The 20,453-nt window shown below is 59.3% G+C and overlaps 1 protein-coding gene across 1 annotated transcript in view; it reads right to left on the bottom strand.

Moving 5' to 3' along the window:
- ABCA3 (ATP binding cassette subfamily A member 3) overlaps positions 1 to 20,453 on the bottom strand; it is a 27,951-nt gene extending 7,498 nt beyond the window's left edge. Inside the window, exons 1-22 of the mRNA XM_084536310.1 lie at positions 20,364 to 20,453; positions 16,156 to 16,248; positions 13,842 to 14,106; positions 13,096 to 13,223; positions 12,799 to 12,964; positions 11,351 to 11,610; positions 10,372 to 10,488; positions 9,656 to 9,776; positions 9,036 to 9,209; positions 8,173 to 8,354; positions 7,085 to 7,231; positions 6,427 to 6,556; positions 5,780 to 5,934; positions 5,418 to 5,573; positions 4,889 to 5,099; positions 4,425 to 4,575; positions 3,699 to 3,797; positions 2,790 to 2,982; positions 1,699 to 2,002; positions 1,145 to 1,418; positions 701 to 905; positions 53 to 272 (exon numbers count right to left, since the gene is read on the bottom strand). Of these exons, the coding sequence (XP_084392436.1) occupies positions 53 to 272; positions 701 to 905; positions 1,145 to 1,418; positions 1,699 to 2,002; positions 2,790 to 2,982; positions 3,699 to 3,797; positions 4,425 to 4,575; positions 4,889 to 5,099; positions 5,418 to 5,573; positions 5,780 to 5,934; positions 6,427 to 6,556; positions 7,085 to 7,231; positions 8,173 to 8,354; positions 9,036 to 9,209; positions 9,656 to 9,776; positions 10,372 to 10,488; positions 11,351 to 11,610; positions 12,799 to 12,964; positions 13,096 to 13,223; positions 13,842 to 14,106; positions 16,156 to 16,209 (3,712 nt within the window). The 5' untranslated portion in view covers positions 16,210 to 16,248; positions 20,364 to 20,453. The remainder of the gene's footprint in view (positions 1 to 52; positions 273 to 700; positions 906 to 1,144; positions 1,419 to 1,698; positions 2,003 to 2,789; positions 2,983 to 3,698; positions 3,798 to 4,424; positions 4,576 to 4,888; positions 5,100 to 5,417; positions 5,574 to 5,779; positions 5,935 to 6,426; positions 6,557 to 7,084; positions 7,232 to 8,172; positions 8,355 to 9,035; positions 9,210 to 9,655; positions 9,777 to 10,371; positions 10,489 to 11,350; positions 11,611 to 12,798; positions 12,965 to 13,095; positions 13,224 to 13,841; positions 14,107 to 16,155; positions 16,249 to 20,363) is intronic.

Genomic DNA, 20,453 nt, shown 5'->3' with positions numbered 1-20,453 from the left:
CTCGGTGACTGCAGGGTGCAGTGCTGGGTGTGCAGAGAGGGCAGCCACCCACCTGGGATGCTCATGATGGTGACAGCGAGGAAGGTGGCTGTGCCCGAGAGGATGTTGAAGATGGTGAGGCGGGTGTAGGCAGTGGCTGCCACCGAGAAGAAGAAGCTGAGGAGGTACATAAGGGGGATGATGGCCCAGCCATAAAGGAGGAAGATCAGCATCACATCGACGAGGTGGCTGTCTTGCGTGAAGGCTTGCACGTCAAAGGCTTGGAATATCACCTGGGGCACAGCAAGGTGAGGAGAGCGCATGTTTGTCTTGACTGCAAGCGATGCCATCCTGCCTCCATGGCCCAGGCTGCACCGCCCTGACCAGGGAACTGCTCACACACAGCTCCTGCTGGCAGCACCAGCAGCCCATGCCCATCCCCAAGGAAAGCCCTCTTTCTGCAGATTTAGACGCCTAAGGGTGAATCCAGGGAACTTCTCTCCATGCTCCCACACGTCAGATTTTCTAGTGCCAGTGCCCACACCCGCTGCACCCAACAGACCTGGATCAGGGGAGCTGGGCTCTACCAACACACATCCCGGATCTCCCAGAGGATCCACAAGAAGCACCTGGAGCTCATCTGGGAGATCCCTGCAACTTTCCATGAGCTGCAGGGGTTTCACTGAGACAGGAGGGCGTTGGGCTGTCAGAAGTGACCTACCAGCATCAGAGCGCAGGGAATGAGGAAGTTGATGATGTCCCAGAGCAGGGCGGACAGCCAGAAGTTGACCACGTAGACGCCGCTGACGAACTGGACGTGCTTGGCCTTGATGGCCCGCTCACTGACCAGCAGGAGGGCGAAGGTGCTGGCAAGCGAGGCCATGCCGTACAGCAGGTTGATCGCAATGGCAAACCCGGTCTGGCCCCTGTGGGAGAGCAGCGGGGCTGGTTAGAACAGGAACAGCCTGACAGACCGACACGGAGGCCGCATGGGGACAACACACCTTCACCGTGCTTCCCATGGAGTCTACACTAGTGAATGCCCCCAAAAAAAGCACGTCTCTGTGGGACGAGGGCACAAACAGCCCTCCTGGCACACCACAAACCTCCAGCCACCCTGCCAGACACCCTAGCAGGAAAGGAAGCGCTGCGCGATCGGACGTACTCCATGAGCTGGTCTTTGGCCTTCTCGGTGATGTTGCGGGGCTGCGGGTAGTTGGTGACCGTGATGGAGGCATTGGGGCCTGCCAGCACCCTGAAGACAGCGTTGTCGGCCAGCATTAGGGCCGTGGCGGGGGAGTGATAGGCCTGGTTGTTGAAGAGCGCGGTGACCATCGTGCGGTTTCCAGCTCCTTCGAAGGAGGCGGCAGCGATGTAGTGCTCGTTGAAGGCTCCCCCCTCCTCGGATGCTCTCGAGATGAGGTACTCCTCCAGGCCACCTGCTGAACACCGCTGCTGTTACAAGCGGACTCCAGGCAATGAGAGCTGACTGGGGCCACCTGGAGAAACCCCCAGGCAGTGCCAGCCCTGGTGGCCCACTCAGCCCTGAAAACACAGCTCTGTCTGGGTGAGGAGGGGAAGGAGCCCGCTGTGGGACCCTCCTGTGCAGGACAGGATGCAACAGGGTGCATCAAATGGGACCCCAGCCCTGGCAGGAGAGAAGCCTGCAGCCCCCGCACACATCGCTGGGCATTGCCCGGGTGCCCTGCCAAGCCTCACCCGGCACCTCCAGCGGCGACTGGCGCTGGGCATCCAGTAGCTCCACGTACTGCTCTGCCAGCTTCTGAGACAGAGCCGAGGTGGCCGGGACGGAGAAAGGCACAATGGTCTGGCCGTAGGGCTCCAGCGTCAGCCTCAGCAGGGAGGAGTCCCTGGGTCCCGGGAAGGTCTTGGCCACGATGAGGGCAAAGGCAGTGAAGATCAGAGGCACGAGGAACTGCGCTGCCACCATCTTCCAGTTGCGCCAGCTGTACATGGCTCGCTTCATGAACATGGCGTAGAACTGCTGGCAGCACAGGTAGAACTGGCAGGGGAGAAGGCAGGTCAGCACCGGGCCCAGCACCACCACGCACGGCTGGGGAGGGAACGAGCCCAGAGCCCCCTCCCTGTCCCCCTCCGGCTCCCAGGCTGTGCCACCAGCTGCTTGCAGCAAAGGGGTTAGCAGGGCAGCTGCTTGACTTCGGTACAGCTGGTCAGCCGTTCAGAATCCACTTTGGGATCTAAGGGCTCAGAAAAGCAGCTTCAGACACGGCCTTCACCTCAGCCCAACTCTCAGCACAGGAGGTTCTCAAATAGGATTGCTGCGGCAGGGCTGCCTGCCAAGGCAGCTGAGAGGCCCGAAGCTCCCAAGCCCAGCGCATGTGAACGCCTTCTTTACTTTTTAAACCATAAACATCTTTCTCCCTCTAGTGTGAGACATGCCCTTGAGAAGGACAGGGCAACTTATCACAGGCATGTAGGCAGCGGGCCATGAAGGACTGCAGCAGATCTGGAACACCCAGCGAGGGAAAGAAGCCTCTCTCATCTCCCTGCTGGAAATGCCAAGGGCTGTAGCAAAAGCAGATGAGAAACACTTGGGATCACCTAGACATCTTCACAAGGTGGCACCTCTACAGAGCACGGGATTAACGTGAAGATTGGCAGTGACCAACCCCAAGCGACCCTTAAAATAATTTGTGCTGAAGTTTAGGATTCCGCTTCTCCACTAGTGACTTCCAACTCACACAAGGTGAGACAGGGCCGTGGGGGGCTCCATCCAGTAACCCCAGTGCCGAGGTCCTGTCCCTGGGGCCCCGACACCCAGCACTCACCCCGGTGTTGAGCTTGATGCTGGAGCAGTCCTCTGTGATGAGCGCTCCGCTGTCATCCGTCATGTCCGTCATCCCGCTCAGGCTGCTGGAGTCATCCATGGCCCAGTCGTTGGAACGCCTCTCGTGCTGGTACTGCAGAGCAGGCAGCTGGATGGCCTGGATGTCCATGCTGGAGTCCACCAGCTTCCCAACTCTGCACCAGGAGGGACAGGGGAGGATGAGAGGAGAACCCAGACAGGATCAAGCTGGAGAAGCCAAACCCAGGAGACAAAACCCACGTGTGCTGTGGAGAGCCCAATGCAACCTGCATTGGATTGACCCTTCCAACCTTCCTTCTCTCCCCAGGGCAGGTGTTTTTCCCCCAGTCTGGACATTCAGACACAGAACTTTGGGAAGGGCCTTTGGCAGAAAGGTGCTGTCCGTATGAAGCTTCTTCCACAGTTGCAACTGTTTTTTTTTTGTTTGTTTGTTTATTTGATTGTTTTCCTAATCCATTAAAAATCAAATGTTTGTTTTTGCAGGGAAAAAGTAAAAACATGACTTAGTGGGACTTCACACCTACACTTGGACTTGCTGTTTCCAGCCCAGAGAGCTGTGGGGCTGTGCTGGACACCACTGCTGCTGATGCCCATGGGGGCTGTGCCACAAGATGGCTGTTGGGACTGTCCCAGTGCTGCTCACAGAGCCCAGGCCACCCCTGCCCACACGCTGCATGGTCCCAGTCCCATTACCCTCTGGAAAACTCTTGCAGGACATGACTAAGGCACACGGATTGCGCAGCCAGCCCCAAAGGGTCCCTGACCACCACTCTTGGGGGGGGACTCAGCTCACGATGGAGGACCCAGCTCGTGCCCCCACAGGCTGCTCTTCCCACCAGCTGGACCACAGCCCAGCTCCCTGTCCCCCTACCTCAGGAAGACTTCCTCCATGGTGGTGACCGAGGCACCGTAGCTTGCGATGCCCAGCTCCTCACGCTTCTGCTCCAGCTCCGTGAACAGGGCCTCAAACCTGGAAGGACAAGCGAGGTGTCAGGCTCTGCTGCTCATCCCTTCTGCTGCAGCCAAAAGCCAGCTCCAGCGGGCAGATCCCCCTGCTTGGGGGCACCGGGATGTGGTTTCACAGATGGCAGACAAAGCCGTGCAGTGCAGCACCCATCCAAAGGCACACCCTGGGGCTTGGATTTCAGCACAGCCACAGGTGCGAAGAGGATGAGAGAACTCAAAGTGATGGTTTGAGTCCTGCAGCCAGCTTCAGGGCTGCCTGCAGCACTGGGTGTCCTTCTATCCCCAGGAACAGCATCTGGTCTCCGTCTTCTGCTGTTCTCCCTTGTCACAGGCAGCCTCATCCACCCTCATGCCATTGCCCCATCCAGAGAAACCAATGCCCCCAGCCTCCCACACCCTGCCCAGGCAGTTTCTGCATGACAGGCACGGTGGCAGGAGAGTGACGTGCCAGCAGACACAGGGGGGGACTGCAGTGAGAAGAGGAACCCGACTCGACTTCCCAGGACCAGCACTGCAGCCACGGGCTCACGCACACCTGCGGCTTCCCAGGAGATGCAGAGAGCAGAGATCCCCCAGTGCATGGGGACAGGGGACCCGCTTGGGGAGGGAGAGCAGGAGGTGGCACCATTACCTGTGGGTGCTCTCTTTGGGTAGGATGAAGGACAGCTCTGCCCCGGCGTTGCTCTCCATGGTGGCGTTGGGCACGTACTGACAGATGAGGCGGGAGATCTCCCCCAGGTTACAGTAAGGCTCTTTCACCATCACCATGTGGTATCCTGCCCCTGGGAAGAGGGGAAAAAAGAGGGTAAGCCAGACCTGGCCCTTCAGTGCTGGAGCACAGAGAGGGGCTGCCAAGGAGGCTGCCAAGGCACCGCAGGGCCTTGCTGGCTTTGCGTGGGCTGTGGTCACAATGCAAAAGCCAGCGAGAAGGGCTGAAGGCCAGCCAAGGAGCAAAGCTTTCACAGCACCAGCCACCTCTGAGCGACTAGCTGTGAGAAATAAGCAGGGTATGGGCCTCAGGAAAGGCGTAACAGCGTGACGGGGAGGCAGAAAGAGGACAAACACTCCAGCAGAGCCTGCCTGCTCCTTCCTTACCGTATTTACGTTTGAGGAAGAGCGAGGAGCCGCAGCACTGCAGCTCGCCCTTGGCCATGATAGCGATGCGGTCCCCCAGCAGGTCAGCCTCGTCCATGAAGTGGGTGGTGAGCAGGATGGTGCGGTTGCTCCTCTGCTGCTGGAGGAGGTCCCAGGTGGCTCGGCGAGAGGCTGGGTCCATCCCCGATGTCGGCTCATCCAGCATCACCACCTGTGCATGGGAGATGGGCGCTGGTCAAAATGGTTCTGGGAGAGGCACAGCAGTGCTGGAAGGGGTAAACCTGGGACCCATGAGCCTTGAGCCCCCAATGTCCATGCAGTGGGCTTGTCTGGGGGAGTTCCCAGGCAGCAGAGCTGCACTGCAGCCTCAGGACATCAGTCTCAGAGCTGCTTCCCTTCGTGGCAGTGCTTCCACCTCCTCACTGCCCCTGCATCTCCAGTAACAAACAACAAGTGAGGGACAACCTCAGAGCTGCAGAAAAAGCCCTGGGGAGAAAGGCTCAAAGCGAGCCCCACCACGGATGCTTGCCTTGGAGTCCCCGATGAGGGCGATGCCGATGGAGAGCTTTCTCTTCATGCCTCCGGAGAGCGCCTTGGTCAGCGAGTGGCGTTTGTCCTCCAGGTTCAGGATCCGCAGGACGTGGTTGATCTCCTCAGGGCACTTGGATGCTGGGAATCCCTTCAGCTGCCAGACAAGGGGAAAGAGGGCTAGGTACACCTGCAGGGGCAAGCGTCCCTGACAAAGACCCTTCCCACCTCACCAGCAACCAGCTGCTAAGCCCCATCACAGCCCCTGCTCCACACCCAGGGCCTCGCCTGCCCGCTGACAGCCCCACGAGCAGCGTGCAGTGCTGCACCACGAGCCCCAGGCTGCCCCAGCACCAGGCTCACCCCCGCGTAGAAGTGGAGGTGCTCCTCCACCGTCATGTTGTCGAAGAGCATGTCGTGCTGGGGACACAGCCCCAGGCTGCGGCGGATCAGCACCATGTCCTGCGAGATCTCGTAGCCGTTGATGTACGCCTGCCCGCTCGTCGGGGAGTACAGACCTGCGAGGAACAGCAGCAGACCTGTGCTGAGCCTGCATGGCTGAGCTGGAGGAAAGGGCAGGGCCCTGCCGTGGCCACGAGCCCCCCCAGGCGCTGCCCAGCTGGCACCCACTGAGGCTGGGGCACGGAGCTCTTCCCTCCCACCCACAAGGGAGGCCGAGAGGCTACCACAGGCAAAATTGGTGCTGCTGTGTGTGCAGGAAGCCCACAGCGACCCATCCTACAGCGAGCCTTTCTCCTTGCAGTGCCGGCTGCGATCTGCTCCAGGCACCTTTCCCTCCAGAGGACACCCTCAGGCCGATCCCCCAGGCTCCCTCCATCTCCCCCAGGCACTGATGTGCGTCCCAACACCCTGCCATCCCCAGCTAACAGCTCAGCAAACCCAAGGTGCTCTGAGGAAGGGCAAAACCCTCTCCAGGCTCAGAGAGGAAGCACAGAGAGGACCCCACCCAGCCCTGCCCAGCAAGCCCGCAGGCTGGACACAGCCCCTACCTGTGAGCATGGACAGAGTGGTGGTCTTCCCAGCCCCATTGTGTCCCAACAGAACGGTGATCTGCCCTTCGTACATGTTCACCGTTAAGTCCTTGACTGCCTCCTTCACCTTGTTTCCCACTCTGAAGACCTGCAGAGATCACGTTACTGAGCTGATGCTGCACTCACGCCGAGTGCTGTCAGGCCTGCGCCCTCCAGGCAGCCCAAGCCTGTCACGCTCACGTGGGGTTGAAGACCCCTGGGTGAAGAGGGCAGTAAGTGATGGGGAACCTCCCCAGAGGTGGGAGCTTTCAGAAAACCAAGCACCAGGTGCAACAGGCACTGCTGCTGCATGGGCAAGCACAGCTCAGCCCGGGGGGACCAGGACAGAGAGCCCTGCAGGCCTGCTGTGCTGGAAGAATGGGGCTGCTCTGCCTGGACCACCACGCAGGCCATGCCTACTGCCCTTCCAGAGCAGGGATCAAGGCACCCCGTGAGCTCAGGGTGCTGTGAGATCGCTTGACAAATGGTTGTGGGAAAAGGCCTGAGCTGTGCTCTTGTCGGCCACCACACCTGGCTGCTCCTTGCAGGAACTGCATGGCCGGGGACTGCTCGAACGCCGAGACAGCACGGGGGAAGGGAGAGCACGGGACCAGAACTGGCGCTGGGCAGGCAGTACCTTGGAAAGGTGCTTTATTTTGATTCCTGACACGAGGTCAGAAGGCTCCTCCTCGATGTACTGGCTCTTCAGGGCTTTCTCAGGGTCCTCCTCCTCCTCTTTCTCTTTTCCCACAACCGTCCTGGGGCGCCCACACCAGTATGAGGGCTGACAGGAGAAGGCAGAGAGACAATCAGCCCCCAAAACCCTGTATGCTCTAAATGGAAAAGGCCTGGGATGCACTTGCTGCAGTTACACCCTTTTTGACCTGCTTCTCTAGGAATTAAATGTCCAGGACCTTAAAACCCTGTGTAAATAGCAAGTCAGCAACTCCCGGGCCTAGGGCATCTGAGTGCCAGCACACCAAGGTGCCCAGCACAGGGCTGCCCTGGGGTACTACTGCCTTCTGCCCCAAATCACCATCCCAACACCCGCATCTCCACTCCACCAAGAGCTTTGCGTGGGTCTAGCTTCAAGAGGAAGTCAGATGCTCGAGTGCAATTATGCTGGGATAAGGGGATTTAGAGGGGAGGAGGAAAAGCCTCCCAACATTCATGCAATCACAAGCGATGTCTCAGTGCAGCTTAGGCAATTCTCAGCAAGCAGCTGAGCTGCAGTGACCACCACGGGGACAGGCTGGGGTGACATCAGACCTGGCAGTGAGTGCAGCAGAGCCGACGGGTGACAACTGGCTGGCCCTGCAGCTACAGCCTCCCCAGGCCAGCGGTGACAGCACGGGACAGACCCCGCTGCACCTTGCTGCTCAGGGCGGTCTCAAGCGACTGTGTTTGCTGACCCTCACCTGGGTCTTCTCTCTAATGCCTTTGCTTGGGGCATGGAGACATGGTTAGCAACAACGTGTGTGCCAAGAAGTGTTGGGACAAAGATTGAAAGACAAGAAGAACTATGTTTTGCAGGTCATAGACAAAAATCTGGCAGCATCACCCTTGACCGCAGATGCACTGCAGGCCCCCCAGTTTTGGAAGCTGGTGGTGCCACCATTTTGCTTTAGTCTGACCTGCTGCACAACGCCAAACCAGAAAACATCGCTGAGTAATGCCTGTAAATCCTACTGGAAAGGGTGGAAAGGGTGTGCAGGCAGTGCTCACCGTCAGGAAGAAGTACCAGGGCTGCGGCACACCGTACTCCCCCGGGAAGACAGCCTCCACGTACCAGGCCACCAGGCCATAGAGCACCGAGTCCAGGAGCAGCATCCCCAGGACTTGTGCCAAGGTGAAGTTGTCGTCCACGCTGATGGGCTTCATGAGGTCCCTCCACTGAATGCCAGTCCCTGCAGTGACACAGGGCACTGCTCACCCCTGCCCAGGGCACTGCTCACCCCCAGAAGGACGGAGGGGAGCAGCAAGTGTTCCCAGGGCTGCAAGATAGCACCCCCGACCCTAATTCAGTGCTCTATAACGAGAAGCACATGCACAGCCCGACAACCTCCATTTCAAATACATAAAGACGTAGCAGAAGCATACTAAACCTGGAGGCTCCCACCCTGTCCCTTGCACACATCACCAACTTCTATCACATTCTCCATAACTGCCCTGAGAAGAAACCATCTCCTCTCCGGCCACTGCCCTTCCATCCCTGCAGCCTCCTTTTAGTCCCACCACTTTGCAAAAATGCTTCCTCTGCTGGAACCAACAGAGGATTCTTACTAATGTAGAAATTAAAAAATGGAGAGGAAACACAGTAAGTTCCCATCCCTTGGAGCAGAATTAACTTTGCCACCAAAGCAGCATGCGACAGCACTGTGCAGAGCAGACACTCCATTTGGTGACTGCCAGATGCATGGGTTTGGAGAGGGCAGAGCCCTGGTTCTGACAAGAGCTGTGGAGCATCCAGAAAGTACCCGTCCTGCTCTCATACAGCCTCTCCCTGACTTCTTTCTGCCCCTCAAACCACCTGCCAGCCCGTCCTGACCCACCGCAGGAAGCTCTGACGCACCGAAGGACGTGCTCACCTTTTCCTTCAAACATGCCGATGAGCTGTGCCCCCATGGCCATGGCCACGTTGGAGATAAGGCAGGACGCCAGCTTCTGGCTGTGGGACATGAGGTCGTAGCGAGGCGAGATGAAGAAGTAGGGGATGTAGGAGAAGAAGTACAGGAAGCCACCGGCAGCAGCCGCAACATTTGCTGCGAGCACAGAGAAAAGAGGGAGGGAAAACATCAACCAACTTCTCACCAGCTTTCCATCCAGAGATTGAGACCTTTTGTACAAGGGAGGCAGGATGATGAGTTGCCCAACCCAGTGCATGCCGGGGCTGCAGCAGCTGGACGAGGCCCTAACACATGAGCCCATCTGGTTTGGGAAGTGCCAGTGTACACTTCCAATGCACGGTGTGGAAAACGCAGCCAAAAAACAGAGGAAAGAACCTCCCTCCACATATCAAAACAAGTTATTCTACACGCAGCCCCATGCGACCTCATGTAACTCTGGAGCTGGCCCTGCTTAGCACGCACTGATGACCTCCAGAACTCCCTCCCAACCAAAATTAATTGAAGGTCTTACAGCACAACCCCCCTGGCATTGCATGCCGACCCACCCAGCCCTGCGAGGAGGCGGGCGGGGAGGAACTCACCTCTCGAGAAGAAGGTGCTCACCATGAAGTTGAAGGAGATGGAGGAGATGGAGAAGATGGCGAGGAAGGTGAACACCAGCGTGGGGTCACTGTTGGTAAGCACCGCTCCTTGTTCGCTCACCTGCCGAGAAAACGGGGTCAGGCGTGGGGCTGGCACTGCGAGCCTGGTGTCCTCCGTGGGGTAAAGGCAAACAGAGGCAGGTGGAGACACCCAGACCCTCCCAGAGCAGTCCAGAGGAAGGAAACTGGGCTGTCCTTGTGTGATGCAGGGTCTACAAGGCAGGGGATGCCTTGCTCTGCATCCAGACAGCCACCTCCTGCTTCTTGCAGCGCAGACGTGAGGAGAGGAGAGCTCGAGGTGCCAAGGACGCAGCCCTGAGCGGTGGGGTGGCCCTGCCTGGACAGTGCCTGCGCCCGCAGAGCTCCCACCCAGCCTCCTGGGCAGCTCACTGCTGCCGTGAGAGGCAGCTATGGGGCTGTGGATGCAACATCCCGAAGCTGGGAGCAACTGAAACAGGCTCCTGGGTGCCCTCCACGTGCATTCACCCACAGAGCTCCAGCTCTGCCCACGCAGCTCAGCAGAAGGCCAACTCCAGCCTCTGTGACACACGGGGACGAGTCCCAGGTCACCGGGACAGCCCAGCCCGCGGCAGAGGAGCCCTGTCACCCTCGTGCCCCGGCACCACAGAGCTTCTGGCCCGAGGGCAGACACTCACCTTGACACAGAAGAGCACGGTGACGAAGAACACGGACACCAGGAGGAAGAGGAAGAACATGAGGAACCAGGCGCTCCAGTGCAACCAGTTGCTGAGCCCCATCATGTGCATGTACTCCTGCAGGGAGGTCACGCCGTCACCCGGGGCTGCTGCCACACTTCCCGGGCAGGGGAACAGGGCCACGGCAAGGGGAGGTGGAGAGGTGGAGACCCCTCTGCCCCCCAGCACTGTCGAGGGAGGTGGCAGCCCCGGGTGCCCCACAGGAGCTGTTGGCCGAGCTCCCCCCTGCCCACACACCACAGCAGGGAAACACGGGGTTCCAAATTGGAAAGACAAAAGTCCCGTTTCCCACACGCTGATCTCCTGCGCCCATGAGAGCTGCCTCTCTGTGGGCTGCCCCTCCGAGCACCCTCACAGCAAGGGAAGCGGAGCGCAGAGCCGCGTCCCAGCAGCAGGATTAGCGACATTCCTCGCAGTGCCTTGCTAATCCCGCTGCCATCGAGCCTCCCTGACTCCTGTGTGCTGGCTCTGAACCCAGCGGGGATTTAACCTGGAGTGCTGTGTCCAGTTCTGGGCTCCCCGCTAAAAAAAGGACAGGGATCTCCTGGACAGAGTCCAGCAGAGGGCCACAAAGATGATATGGGGCCTGGAGCATCTACCCTATGAAGAAAGGCTGAGAGACCTGGGTCTGGTCAGCCTTGAGAAGAGAAGACTGAGAGGGGATCTCATCAATGGTTATAAATCCCTTAAGTGTGGGAGACAGAGGGATTTGGCCAACCTCTTTTCAGTGGTTTGTGGGGACAGGACAAGGGGTAATGGCCACAAGATAGATCACAGGCAGTTCCACACCAACACGTGGAAGGACTTCTTCACAGTGAGGGTGACGGAGCACTGGGACAGGCTGCCCAGGGAGGCTGTGGGGTCTCCTTCTCTGGAGATATTCAAGGCCTGTCTGGATGCCTACAGACCCTTGCATTACCTTCAGCTTCTTCTCCTTCTCGTGCACAACGGCGCGGACGATGTTGAGCGAGGTGTAGGTGAAGCTGAGCATGAGCAGCAGGGGAAGCTGGTTCTGGATGGCGAGGACGAAGAGGTCGTTGACGTAGGGCGGGTAGGGGAAGCGCTGCACCACCACCGTGATGTTCTCCAGCAGGCTGGCGGCGCTGGCGTTGGCATGGTACTGCATGATGGCCCTGTCCACAGCATGCTGCACTGCCAGGAAACCTTCTCGGATATAACCTGCACGGCAACAACACCATAAAGTAGGGATGGGCGCGTGCTCTCCAGGAAGTAGAGAAGAGCACGGCGCCTTTGGAAGAGAAGCAGCCTTTACAGAAGGAGGGATTTCTTGGGAAGAGCAGGAAACATAAAAAGAACTCAAAACAGAAGGAAACGTTACTATGAAAACACTCTCTATCATTCCAGCAGATGCTGGGAAAGATTTAAATCAGAGGAATTTAAATCTTTAGCAATCATAATTTAAAAGCAGCTAGCAGAGATCCTCAAAATAACCTGCAATCCTTTTTCTGCCCACGTTTTTATTTGTCTAAGATTCTCGGTCATCGTTAACCATCAACAATGCCACCGAGCAGAGTTTATTTGTGGTGTTTGTTTGTTTTTTTTGGTAAACCAAGAACATGGGAAACTACAGTATGTTTTGGTGAGGAAGAATATATCCCATTACGGACACATTTGGTTTAAAAATTTTGTGCGTTAGAAAATAGTGAAAGATTTATTTTTGTTTTTTAACTGTTCTATTGTCACTTGGGATTTCTGCCACATTACTGAAATTGAGACTCAGATTCTGTTCAGAATGCCCCAAGCGAGCATTTTGAAAGCTGGCTGCTTAAAACGTGCTAGACAGGTAAGGAAAAGGTGAGAATATGAGATTAGTCGATGTTATATATTAACTAAGTTGCTAAACAAACACTGTAGTGAGAGAACTGATCCCAGCTTCTGGTCACCCTGTCCCGCAAGATATTTGAACTAGCAGGTATTGTTCTCTTGTGCTTGGTTTTCATTACACTCTGTGAGCAAGAACAGTCTGCCTGCCTTCTCAGTCCTTCAGTCTTTTGCTTGATGTCGCCATGAAATCAGGAGGAAGAAGACACCAGGCTGGGGGAAATATCCCTTTCACAGCCAGAAAGGAAGCTCCCAAAATCAAGAGCTGGGCTGGTTTGAAACTGGTGCCAGTTCCAGCAACGTGGCCGCTGCCTCCTGCTCAGGCTGTGGTCTGGCTTTCATTAAAAACCCGCGCTCAAACCACAGTATTGCTCTATTTTAACCATTTAAATAGCACGATAAATCCTAGATAGTTTGGACCCTGAAATATATTTTCCAGTAACCCATTTAAAAATAGAAAAGAAGAACATCCACACGCCCATCTCCTCGCCTGGCAGAGCAGTGCAGACCTGCCGGCGGCCTCACCTGGCGTTCCCCCATCCGCAAACTTGGCCTCTCGGGGGCCGGGCAGCTGGAAGAGTGGGAAGAGGTAGCTGGTGTGCCAGTCACGGTCCAGGTTGGGGTTCAGGCCCGTCTGCTCGCTCCGCGGGGCGTTCCTGGGGCTGTACTTGAAGCGCAGCTCATAGTCCACCTGCAGGGAGGACGACCACGTCACGCACCGACCACAAAGGGGTAATTTTGGGACCCGTCCCAGGAGCAGCTGCTGCAAGGTGCCGGGGGCTGCATCCAGCCCCGCTGTCCCTGTGGTCCCGCAGCACTCACCTGGAGGGGCAGTGGGGCCGTGCTGTGGTTGAAGCGGTGCTTGAAGACGACAGCAGCCAGCACGCTGCCCGAGCGGTTGTCCACCCTGACGTACTCCTCGAACTCCCTCTCTGAGGCGAAGCCCTGAGCTGCAGGGAGGAAAGCCGGGCCATGAGCTGCTGGTACTCAGGAAGCAGAAGTTAGATCTCCTTGCACAGGAAAACCTAACGTTATTTTCAGTTTGAAACACGAAGTGCTAAGATTTTCTGTGCAAGGAGATTTCCAAAATGCTCAGCTTTAGGGAAGCGACAGCCAGTTTTCTTCAACTATTTTAAGCCAGTATTTTTCTAGATAGAAACTGCAACAAGATGTGACAAAAATCAGAACTAAACCCTGCAGCTTTACACAGGAAAACCGTTGCCTTGATGTTCTGACAAAATCGAGGCATCCTTGGAACCGAGCGTGGGTATTTAACCGAATAGAAGTTTGTCTGAGAATTTCTGGTCCCAGGGTGGAAGGCAGACTGACAAAGCCTAAATTCGTCCAGCTGGATGCCCTTTTTCCAACCTCATTTGCTTTACCCGTTCCCTGTAAGACCAGGCTGCTGAGCAGAGGGCTGTTCTGGGAGACCTCCTCACCCCGGCCGTCAGAGCACAGGCGCTGCCCCGGCACCCATGAAGCCGAGGACATCGCACCCCGTCCACGCCACCGCGGCGGTGCAGGATGGAGCCGTGACCACGCACGAGCTGTGGCCTGGCCCCTCTCACCTCGGATGCTGATGGGTAAAGCTCTCTCCACCGCCTCAGCGATGCTCCTGACGGCGCTGCTGTTGGAGGGGACATACGCCAGCTCCCAGGGGTTGCTCGGGTGCCGGCGGTAGAAGAAGCCCGGCAGGTCATCCACGGACTCGGCGGGGTAGATGGTGGCGTTGGGGTGGCTGATGGAGTGCACCCGATGCCGAAGCGCGATCAGGATGGCAGCAAACAGCAGCGGGAGGCAGATTTCGATGATCGTTACCAAAATCTGCCGTTTCTGCAGCGAGGCCAAGGGGAGGGGAGAACAAAAACCACACCGAGATGTTAACACTGGAAGCAGAGCGAGTGCAGCAACGACGACCGGGGCGCGCAAACACCGGGTGCCCGAAGCGCTCCTCGCAGCGCCTGCAGCCGCGCAGGTTTCGCAGCCGGGGCTTTCCTGCAGCTGGCCACAACGGAGGAAGCAGCCAAGTTAACCACGAGGCCAAGCGGGCTCTGATGGCTGCACCGAGGAGGTTCCCACAGCTCCCAGGACTTCCCAGCCACGGCGGTTCCTGTCCCCTTCCCTAACCTCCGTCCGGCTCTGAGCCGCGTGCCTTTAGAGTCAGCCTGAGCTCAGCACGCGTCCCAGGCAGCCCGAGCACCACCCTCCAGCCCCTCAGTTCTCCCCCGGGGCTTCCTCGCAAGACTTCAAAAACGAACTGCCAGCAAGCACGTGCTCAGCCTGGGCATTAATTAGCATTTAGAATGGGGCTCCTCCATTTCTGCTGGCAGGCGCCCAGCCTCGTGCAGGATGGTTTGCGGCGCGGGGGCAAGGAGCGCCTCCTCCTGCAGCCCGAGCTGCCCACAGGCAGGGCAAACCCATCTCGCCCGACCTCGATCGCTGCAGCCACGGCTCCTGAGATTTCTCTGCACGCACCCAGGCCCAGCAAGCCCCGGTGAGATCCGCGGCACCGTGGGGCGTTTTGGGTGCAGCCCTGCCTGCGCTGCCCGCTGCTCCAGCCCCGTGCTCTGCAGCAGCTCCTTCAGACCCACAACCATCAGCCCCTGAGCGGCGCTGCCCAGCAAGTTATAACCTCCCAGGCTCTCTGCAGACTGGAGGAAGGATTTGTTTTTCAGACGGGAGGGGAAAAAGGAGCAAGTTGGGCAGCCTGTCAGAGCAAGGAGCACGGAGTCAGCCCTGGCATCGCAGGAGGGATGCGGAGGCTCTGGGCTGGCAGGGAAAAGGAGCGTTCCAAAGGCGACGCTCGTAGAAGCGAGTGTTGCAGTTGTCTGATGGTTTTATAATGCAGCTCTCGCAGACCAGCTGCCTCCTGCAGATTTACTACCATATTAACCCTCTAATAGTCCCTTGGACTTTCTCCAGAAGGTCTGCCTGGCTCCGTGAACTTGGCGGCTGATGCGCATTTACCAGCACGAGCTTTTGCTACCGCGGAAGTCGTTCACGCTGACGTGTTTCAGAGGCACCACGGACACCCATCCACAGCCAGCACCACAAACAGCTGCTGCTGCCAGCCCGGGGCAAGCCGTGTGCCCCCACCCCAACACCCAGCTCCATGTGGAGGTGTGTTCCCCTCCCTGTGCTGGGAGGGGATGCTCCTGGTGGGATGCTGCAAGCTGGCCCTGCTCCTAGCACCGAGGCAGCAGCCCAGCTCCCTCTGCCCCCTTTTTACTTTTACCCAAGTGCTGATGTGCAAAATGGGGACTGAAGCTGCCCAGCCTGCTGCTTCCTCCTCCCGTGCTGCCCAGGCCTGGTGAGAGGCACGGCCACGCTGCTCCAGGGGGCTGCAGCCCCTTCCTGCTGCCACTCTGCTGGGCAAGGCTGGCAGCAGGATGAGCAGCGAGCTCCAGGCTCCCTAAATCCCTCATAATTAGCGGGCTGCCACGCACAGAGCTGGGCTGGGAGCAGGTGCCAGGACAGCGGTGGTTTAAGGCAGCCCACGCACCCCTAAAAGCTGCTTCTGAGGGCAGCAGAGAGTAATGGGGTAAAACCATCTGGGTGGCGGTTTACAGACACTGCTCAGGACCTGCCAAATCCTTTAAGGATTTGTGTAAGGAGATAGCTCAGAAAAGCCACGCCGCACAGGAGGGCACGGGGGTTATCGTGTCCACGAGCAAGGAAGCTGAACTCTGCCTGATTTCAGAAGCGAGGGAAATGGGGAAGTGCGGGCACAAGGGGATGGGGACAGAGGCAGAGAGGCGCTGATCCCTGCCCGCCTGCCCTGACACAGAAACACAAGAACCGGGACGCCAGGAAAAGCTCTGATGTAACCAAGTCTGGCAGTGCCAAAGGCAGTGTCCCCCCAGGAGCGCCGTGCCGGCCTACCTGCAGGATGTAGTTCTTCCAGAGGAGCAGCCCAAACTGCCTGAGAACAACCATCCTCCCATCGGACGGGGACCGCCGCCGCTTCGCAGGACTCTGAGGAAGAGGAGAGAGCAGTGAGCACGGTGCCCTCGCAGACCCCGGCAGCTCCCCACCGCCAAGGCCCAGGAGCTTGCGTGGTGGGGCAGAGGTTGCTGAGCCCCCCCAGGGCAGCAGGGTTTCATTTTGCCACAAGGAGCGCCAGGAGCTGACGATGATGATGGTGTGAGGAGACCAGGAAACATCCCAGGCGTCGGCAGCAAGGCTGAGGGTGGCTATCGCCGCTCCCAGGACGATGTTGCAACAACCGGCTCAGCCCCGAAAGAGTGGAAAATAACCACAGTGCTCCCTCCCCAAGGGTCACGAGGAGCCCTCGAGAGCCAGAGGCGCCTTGGGTTTCTGGTGCTATCTGGTCCCAGCCATCCGCACGGCCTCGAGGCAGCTGCAAGCATCTGGACACGCAGCGAGGGAGGCTGCTGCTCGGAAACCCAGCCTGAGAGCACCAGGAGGTGTTGCAGCCACGTCCCACAGAGCTCCCGGGGCACTGCACCCACCACACGGAGCAGGGCAGGAGCCCCACGTGCAGCGCTGGGCGAGCATGCTGCTGCCCAGGGCTCTAAAAGCCACCCCGAAGGCTGCTGTGCAAAGGGAGCCAGCGCTCGGGCAGCTGCACCCCCTCGTAGGGGTCCTTCAGGCAGGGAAAAGCTGTAGTGAAGGGGTGTGAGCACAGGATTACAGCACCACGACCGGCCCGAGGCTGGCCAGGAAGGCACTTGTCGCCCGTTCCTTTGGTTCAGGTTTCAGGCTGCGCCCCCGCCTCCCGCGACGCGAGGCGGCAGAAGTGTTGGTTGTGCAACGGGAGCAATGCTTGCCCAGAACAAACTCTTGTCCCAGAGGAGAGGCAAGGTTGAGAAAAGCACAGGGGAGAGAGGTCAGCACCCCAGGGTGCTGCACCCAAGCCGTTCCCCTCTCTGGAGGAACCCACCAGCCCCCCTCCCGCTTCCAGCTGAGCCATCCCTCCGAGGGCACGCAGGGGTTCCCCGAGGAAACTCTCCAGCCCCAGCAGGAGTTGAGCTGTGCTGGCACTCACCCCATCACCCCAGTGCAGGGGGTCAGCCCCAGCACGAGCAGAGCCAGCCAGCATCAGGGCTGACCCTGGGTCTACAAGACAGGAGGTAGCACGGCCCCGCCAGCAGCTCAGGATAAATGCCAAACAATCATCTCACAAATCCCTGACCTCAAAGGTCTTGTGCCAGGCAGCTGAACTCACTTCATCACATCACATTCGGCAACTGGAGCCGGGAAACGCAAACCACAAAGTCGGGGGAAAGGAGCCATTGAGCCAAACAACAGCCCTGCTGTGCTCGGAGGCTGAGCCCAGCAAGTCCCCTCTTCCCAGCTTCACCTCGGAGGTGCCCTCTGCCACGAGGAGCCCCGTGCTCCAGCCCCAGCCTCACGGCTTGGTCCACGGGCTGGCAGCACCGGCAGCACACAGAAGGACACGCTGCCTCCCAGAAATAGCACGGGAGATGCTCGGCAGCAGGTTCTCCAGCTCTGGTGGGTACAGCACCAGCTCCCCGGGTTCGGAGGCTTGCTGCACTCGTGCGAGCAAAGGCAGGCAGGCAGGCAGGCTGTGTTTTCAGCAGACGCTGCACAAAAGCATCGCCTGCAGACACAGGAAAGCCGGCTCTGAGGGGCGGCCACGCTGCTCCGTGCCTCACCCGGCTGCCCCCGCGACGACAGCCACCTCCTCCTCCTCCCTCTGGCCGCAGTGGGGCCGGGCTGCTGCCACTGTGATTGCTTCCTGTGGCCAAAAGCACCCACAGACAGCCGGGCCTCCGGAGATTAATAGTGCCCATAGCCTCTGCAGAGAGCTGCGAGTACAAGGCGAAGCAGCCCAACGAGGCCAGGGGGTGGACAGTGACCCACCCGGCCAGAGCTGGGTAAAAACATGCCACAAGCACAGCGCCAGCAGCTGGGAGTATCAGAACAGCAGCAAGAGCAGGTTAAAATCCACACGGATCCGTGGATAAAGCAACAAGCATCCATTTGGCCAGCCTGCCCTACATAGCCAGGTCCCCGAGCCCTCCAGGTGTCCTCCTGGCTTGGCACACTTCTGTCCAGCCCTGAATCAAACTCCAGGTGCAAGCTCTGAGCAGAAAACCATCTGCTTTTTTCCCCGTTTGATACAAAGAAGTTCGATTCTTGCAGCAGCAAGCAACATCTGCGCCAGACTGTCCTGCTCTGCGCAGTAACCCAGAAAAAGAAGAAGAGCTCCAGAAGGAGCCCGTCAGACACCCCCCTCCCAGGCGGCAGGCAGGGGAGGAACAGCAAAGGGGATTTTGCCAAGGTGGCTGCTGCTAGATTTCGGTTAAAACAGACCGAAGCCCATCCCAGGCCCTCTCCACCCCAGGTGACACCGTAGCAGAAATGCCACGGGAAGGGCCGGGACCCCTCCGGCCCCACACGCAGCAAAGCAGACGACAGGACGCCCGCGCGCCCACACGAACCACCTGAACACAAAAACCTCCTCCTGCACTTCCTCAAAGGGCATCGGGAACGAATCGAGGCAACCAAAGCCATTGCTCCTTTGTCTCACAGGCGATCCGACAGCGACCTACCTGCTGCTCGCCCTGCCGCACCCTCGGACACCTCCCGAGTGCCCGCGCGGCGCTGCTGCTCCCAGCGGGGCTCTCACCTCTCTGAGAAAGTGTCAAGCACCTCTTGGGTAACGCCAATGCTACGCAACGTTGGAAAACTCCAGTATTGCCAATCAAATCTGCCCACCCTTTTTGAAGTGCCCCAAGAAAACCCACACCGAACCGTTTGCTGGCTGCGGAACAAGAGCAGGAAGGCGCTCAGGGCTGCTCTTACAGACTTAAACACACACAAAAAAAAAAAAATGGTTTCCCAGGTTCTGAGCATCCCCAGAAATGATTTTTTCAACTCAGAACGTGCAAAACCTGAAGGGAAAGCCTTTTTTTTTTTGGAAGGCGCTCCCTAGGCAAGCTCTGCTGCCCCAGCAGGCCCCAGCCTTGCTCCTGGGGCCGCTCGATGCAGCGATCCAGCGGGATGGCCACCCTTGGGAAGCGGGGCTGTGCACAGGCGGATCCGTGCAACCATGGGAGGCACCGCGTGTACCTTGCAGGAGGACACCACGCAACTCACCTGCAACCCCGTGGTGCCGGGGCAGATCAGGTTACCTCCAGAGACGCTCTCCTGCCTGACCTCAACGCTCGCTCTGCCAGCCAGGACCGACTAGCCCAGGGGGAGCAGGAACACGGCCAGCTTGGGGAACGCGTGGTCCCCCAGTTCCACCTCCCCAAAAAGCCCCCGCTTTCTGCACCGCAGCCCCGAGGGACAGCGAGCCTGCTGAGCACAGGGCTGGCCCCGTGGCCACCCTCCTGCCCGCGAGGACCTGATGGGTTCGGATCGGGGCAGGAGGACGGGCAGGGACGGTGGCCACATCCCGACCCCGCTGCCATCGCCCCGAAGGGCCGGGTGAAGGCCATGCAGCACTTATTTCAGCTCCCTCGCCTCATTTCTGCTCTTCTGCTGCCCTGTTGCCATAGGAACGCGGCCTGGAAATGGCAGACGGGGCTTTTTTTTTTTTTTTTTTAATCGCTTCTCCCCCCGGCTCGGCGAGGGAGCATCCCCGGCAGGCTGGGGGGGCTGCAGCAGCCGGGGCCGGGCACGGTGCCGGCAGCCACGTCCCGGGCTGGACGGGGCAAGCTGCGCACAGCGTTTTTGGGAGCCGGGAGCCATTTCCGACACCTCCCGGCCATCCTGCCTCCAGCAGGGCTCCGGGACCGCCTGCCCCGAGCCGCCAGCTCCCGGCTGCTGCCGTCCCTTTCCCGTTTCGCTGCTGCAGGAAGCGCAGGAGCCGTGCGCCCGGCAGCCGACAGCCCCAGCGCACTGCGGTGCGCACGGAGCCCGAACCCCGACGCGCGCCCCCGCGAACCGGCACCGGCGGCTCCCGGGGCGGCCCCCACCGTGCGCGCCCCCGGCGCTCCCCGCTCCCCAAGGGCGAGCACCGGCAGCGGGCACGAGCAGCGGCGGCGGCGCCGCCGCCACCCCCCGGAGACCCCATGGGGACCCCCCTTGGGGACCCTCCCGGTGCTGCTGGGGCTCGGCCATGGGGTCGGAGCCCCCCCCCCCGGTCCCGCACTCACCGGCACCCCCCGGCCGGGCGGCTCCGGCCTCAGCGCCGCGCCCGCGCCGCCGCCATCCCGGGAGCCGCCCCGCCCCGCGCACGCGCCGGG

This window comes from Aythya ferina (assembly GCF_964211825.1).
Source record: "Aythya ferina genome assembly, chromosome: 15".
Taxonomy (NCBI): Eukaryota; Metazoa; Chordata; class Aves; order Anseriformes; family Anatidae; genus Aythya; species Aythya ferina.
This window is presented reverse-complemented; position numbering and strand designations above follow the sequence as displayed.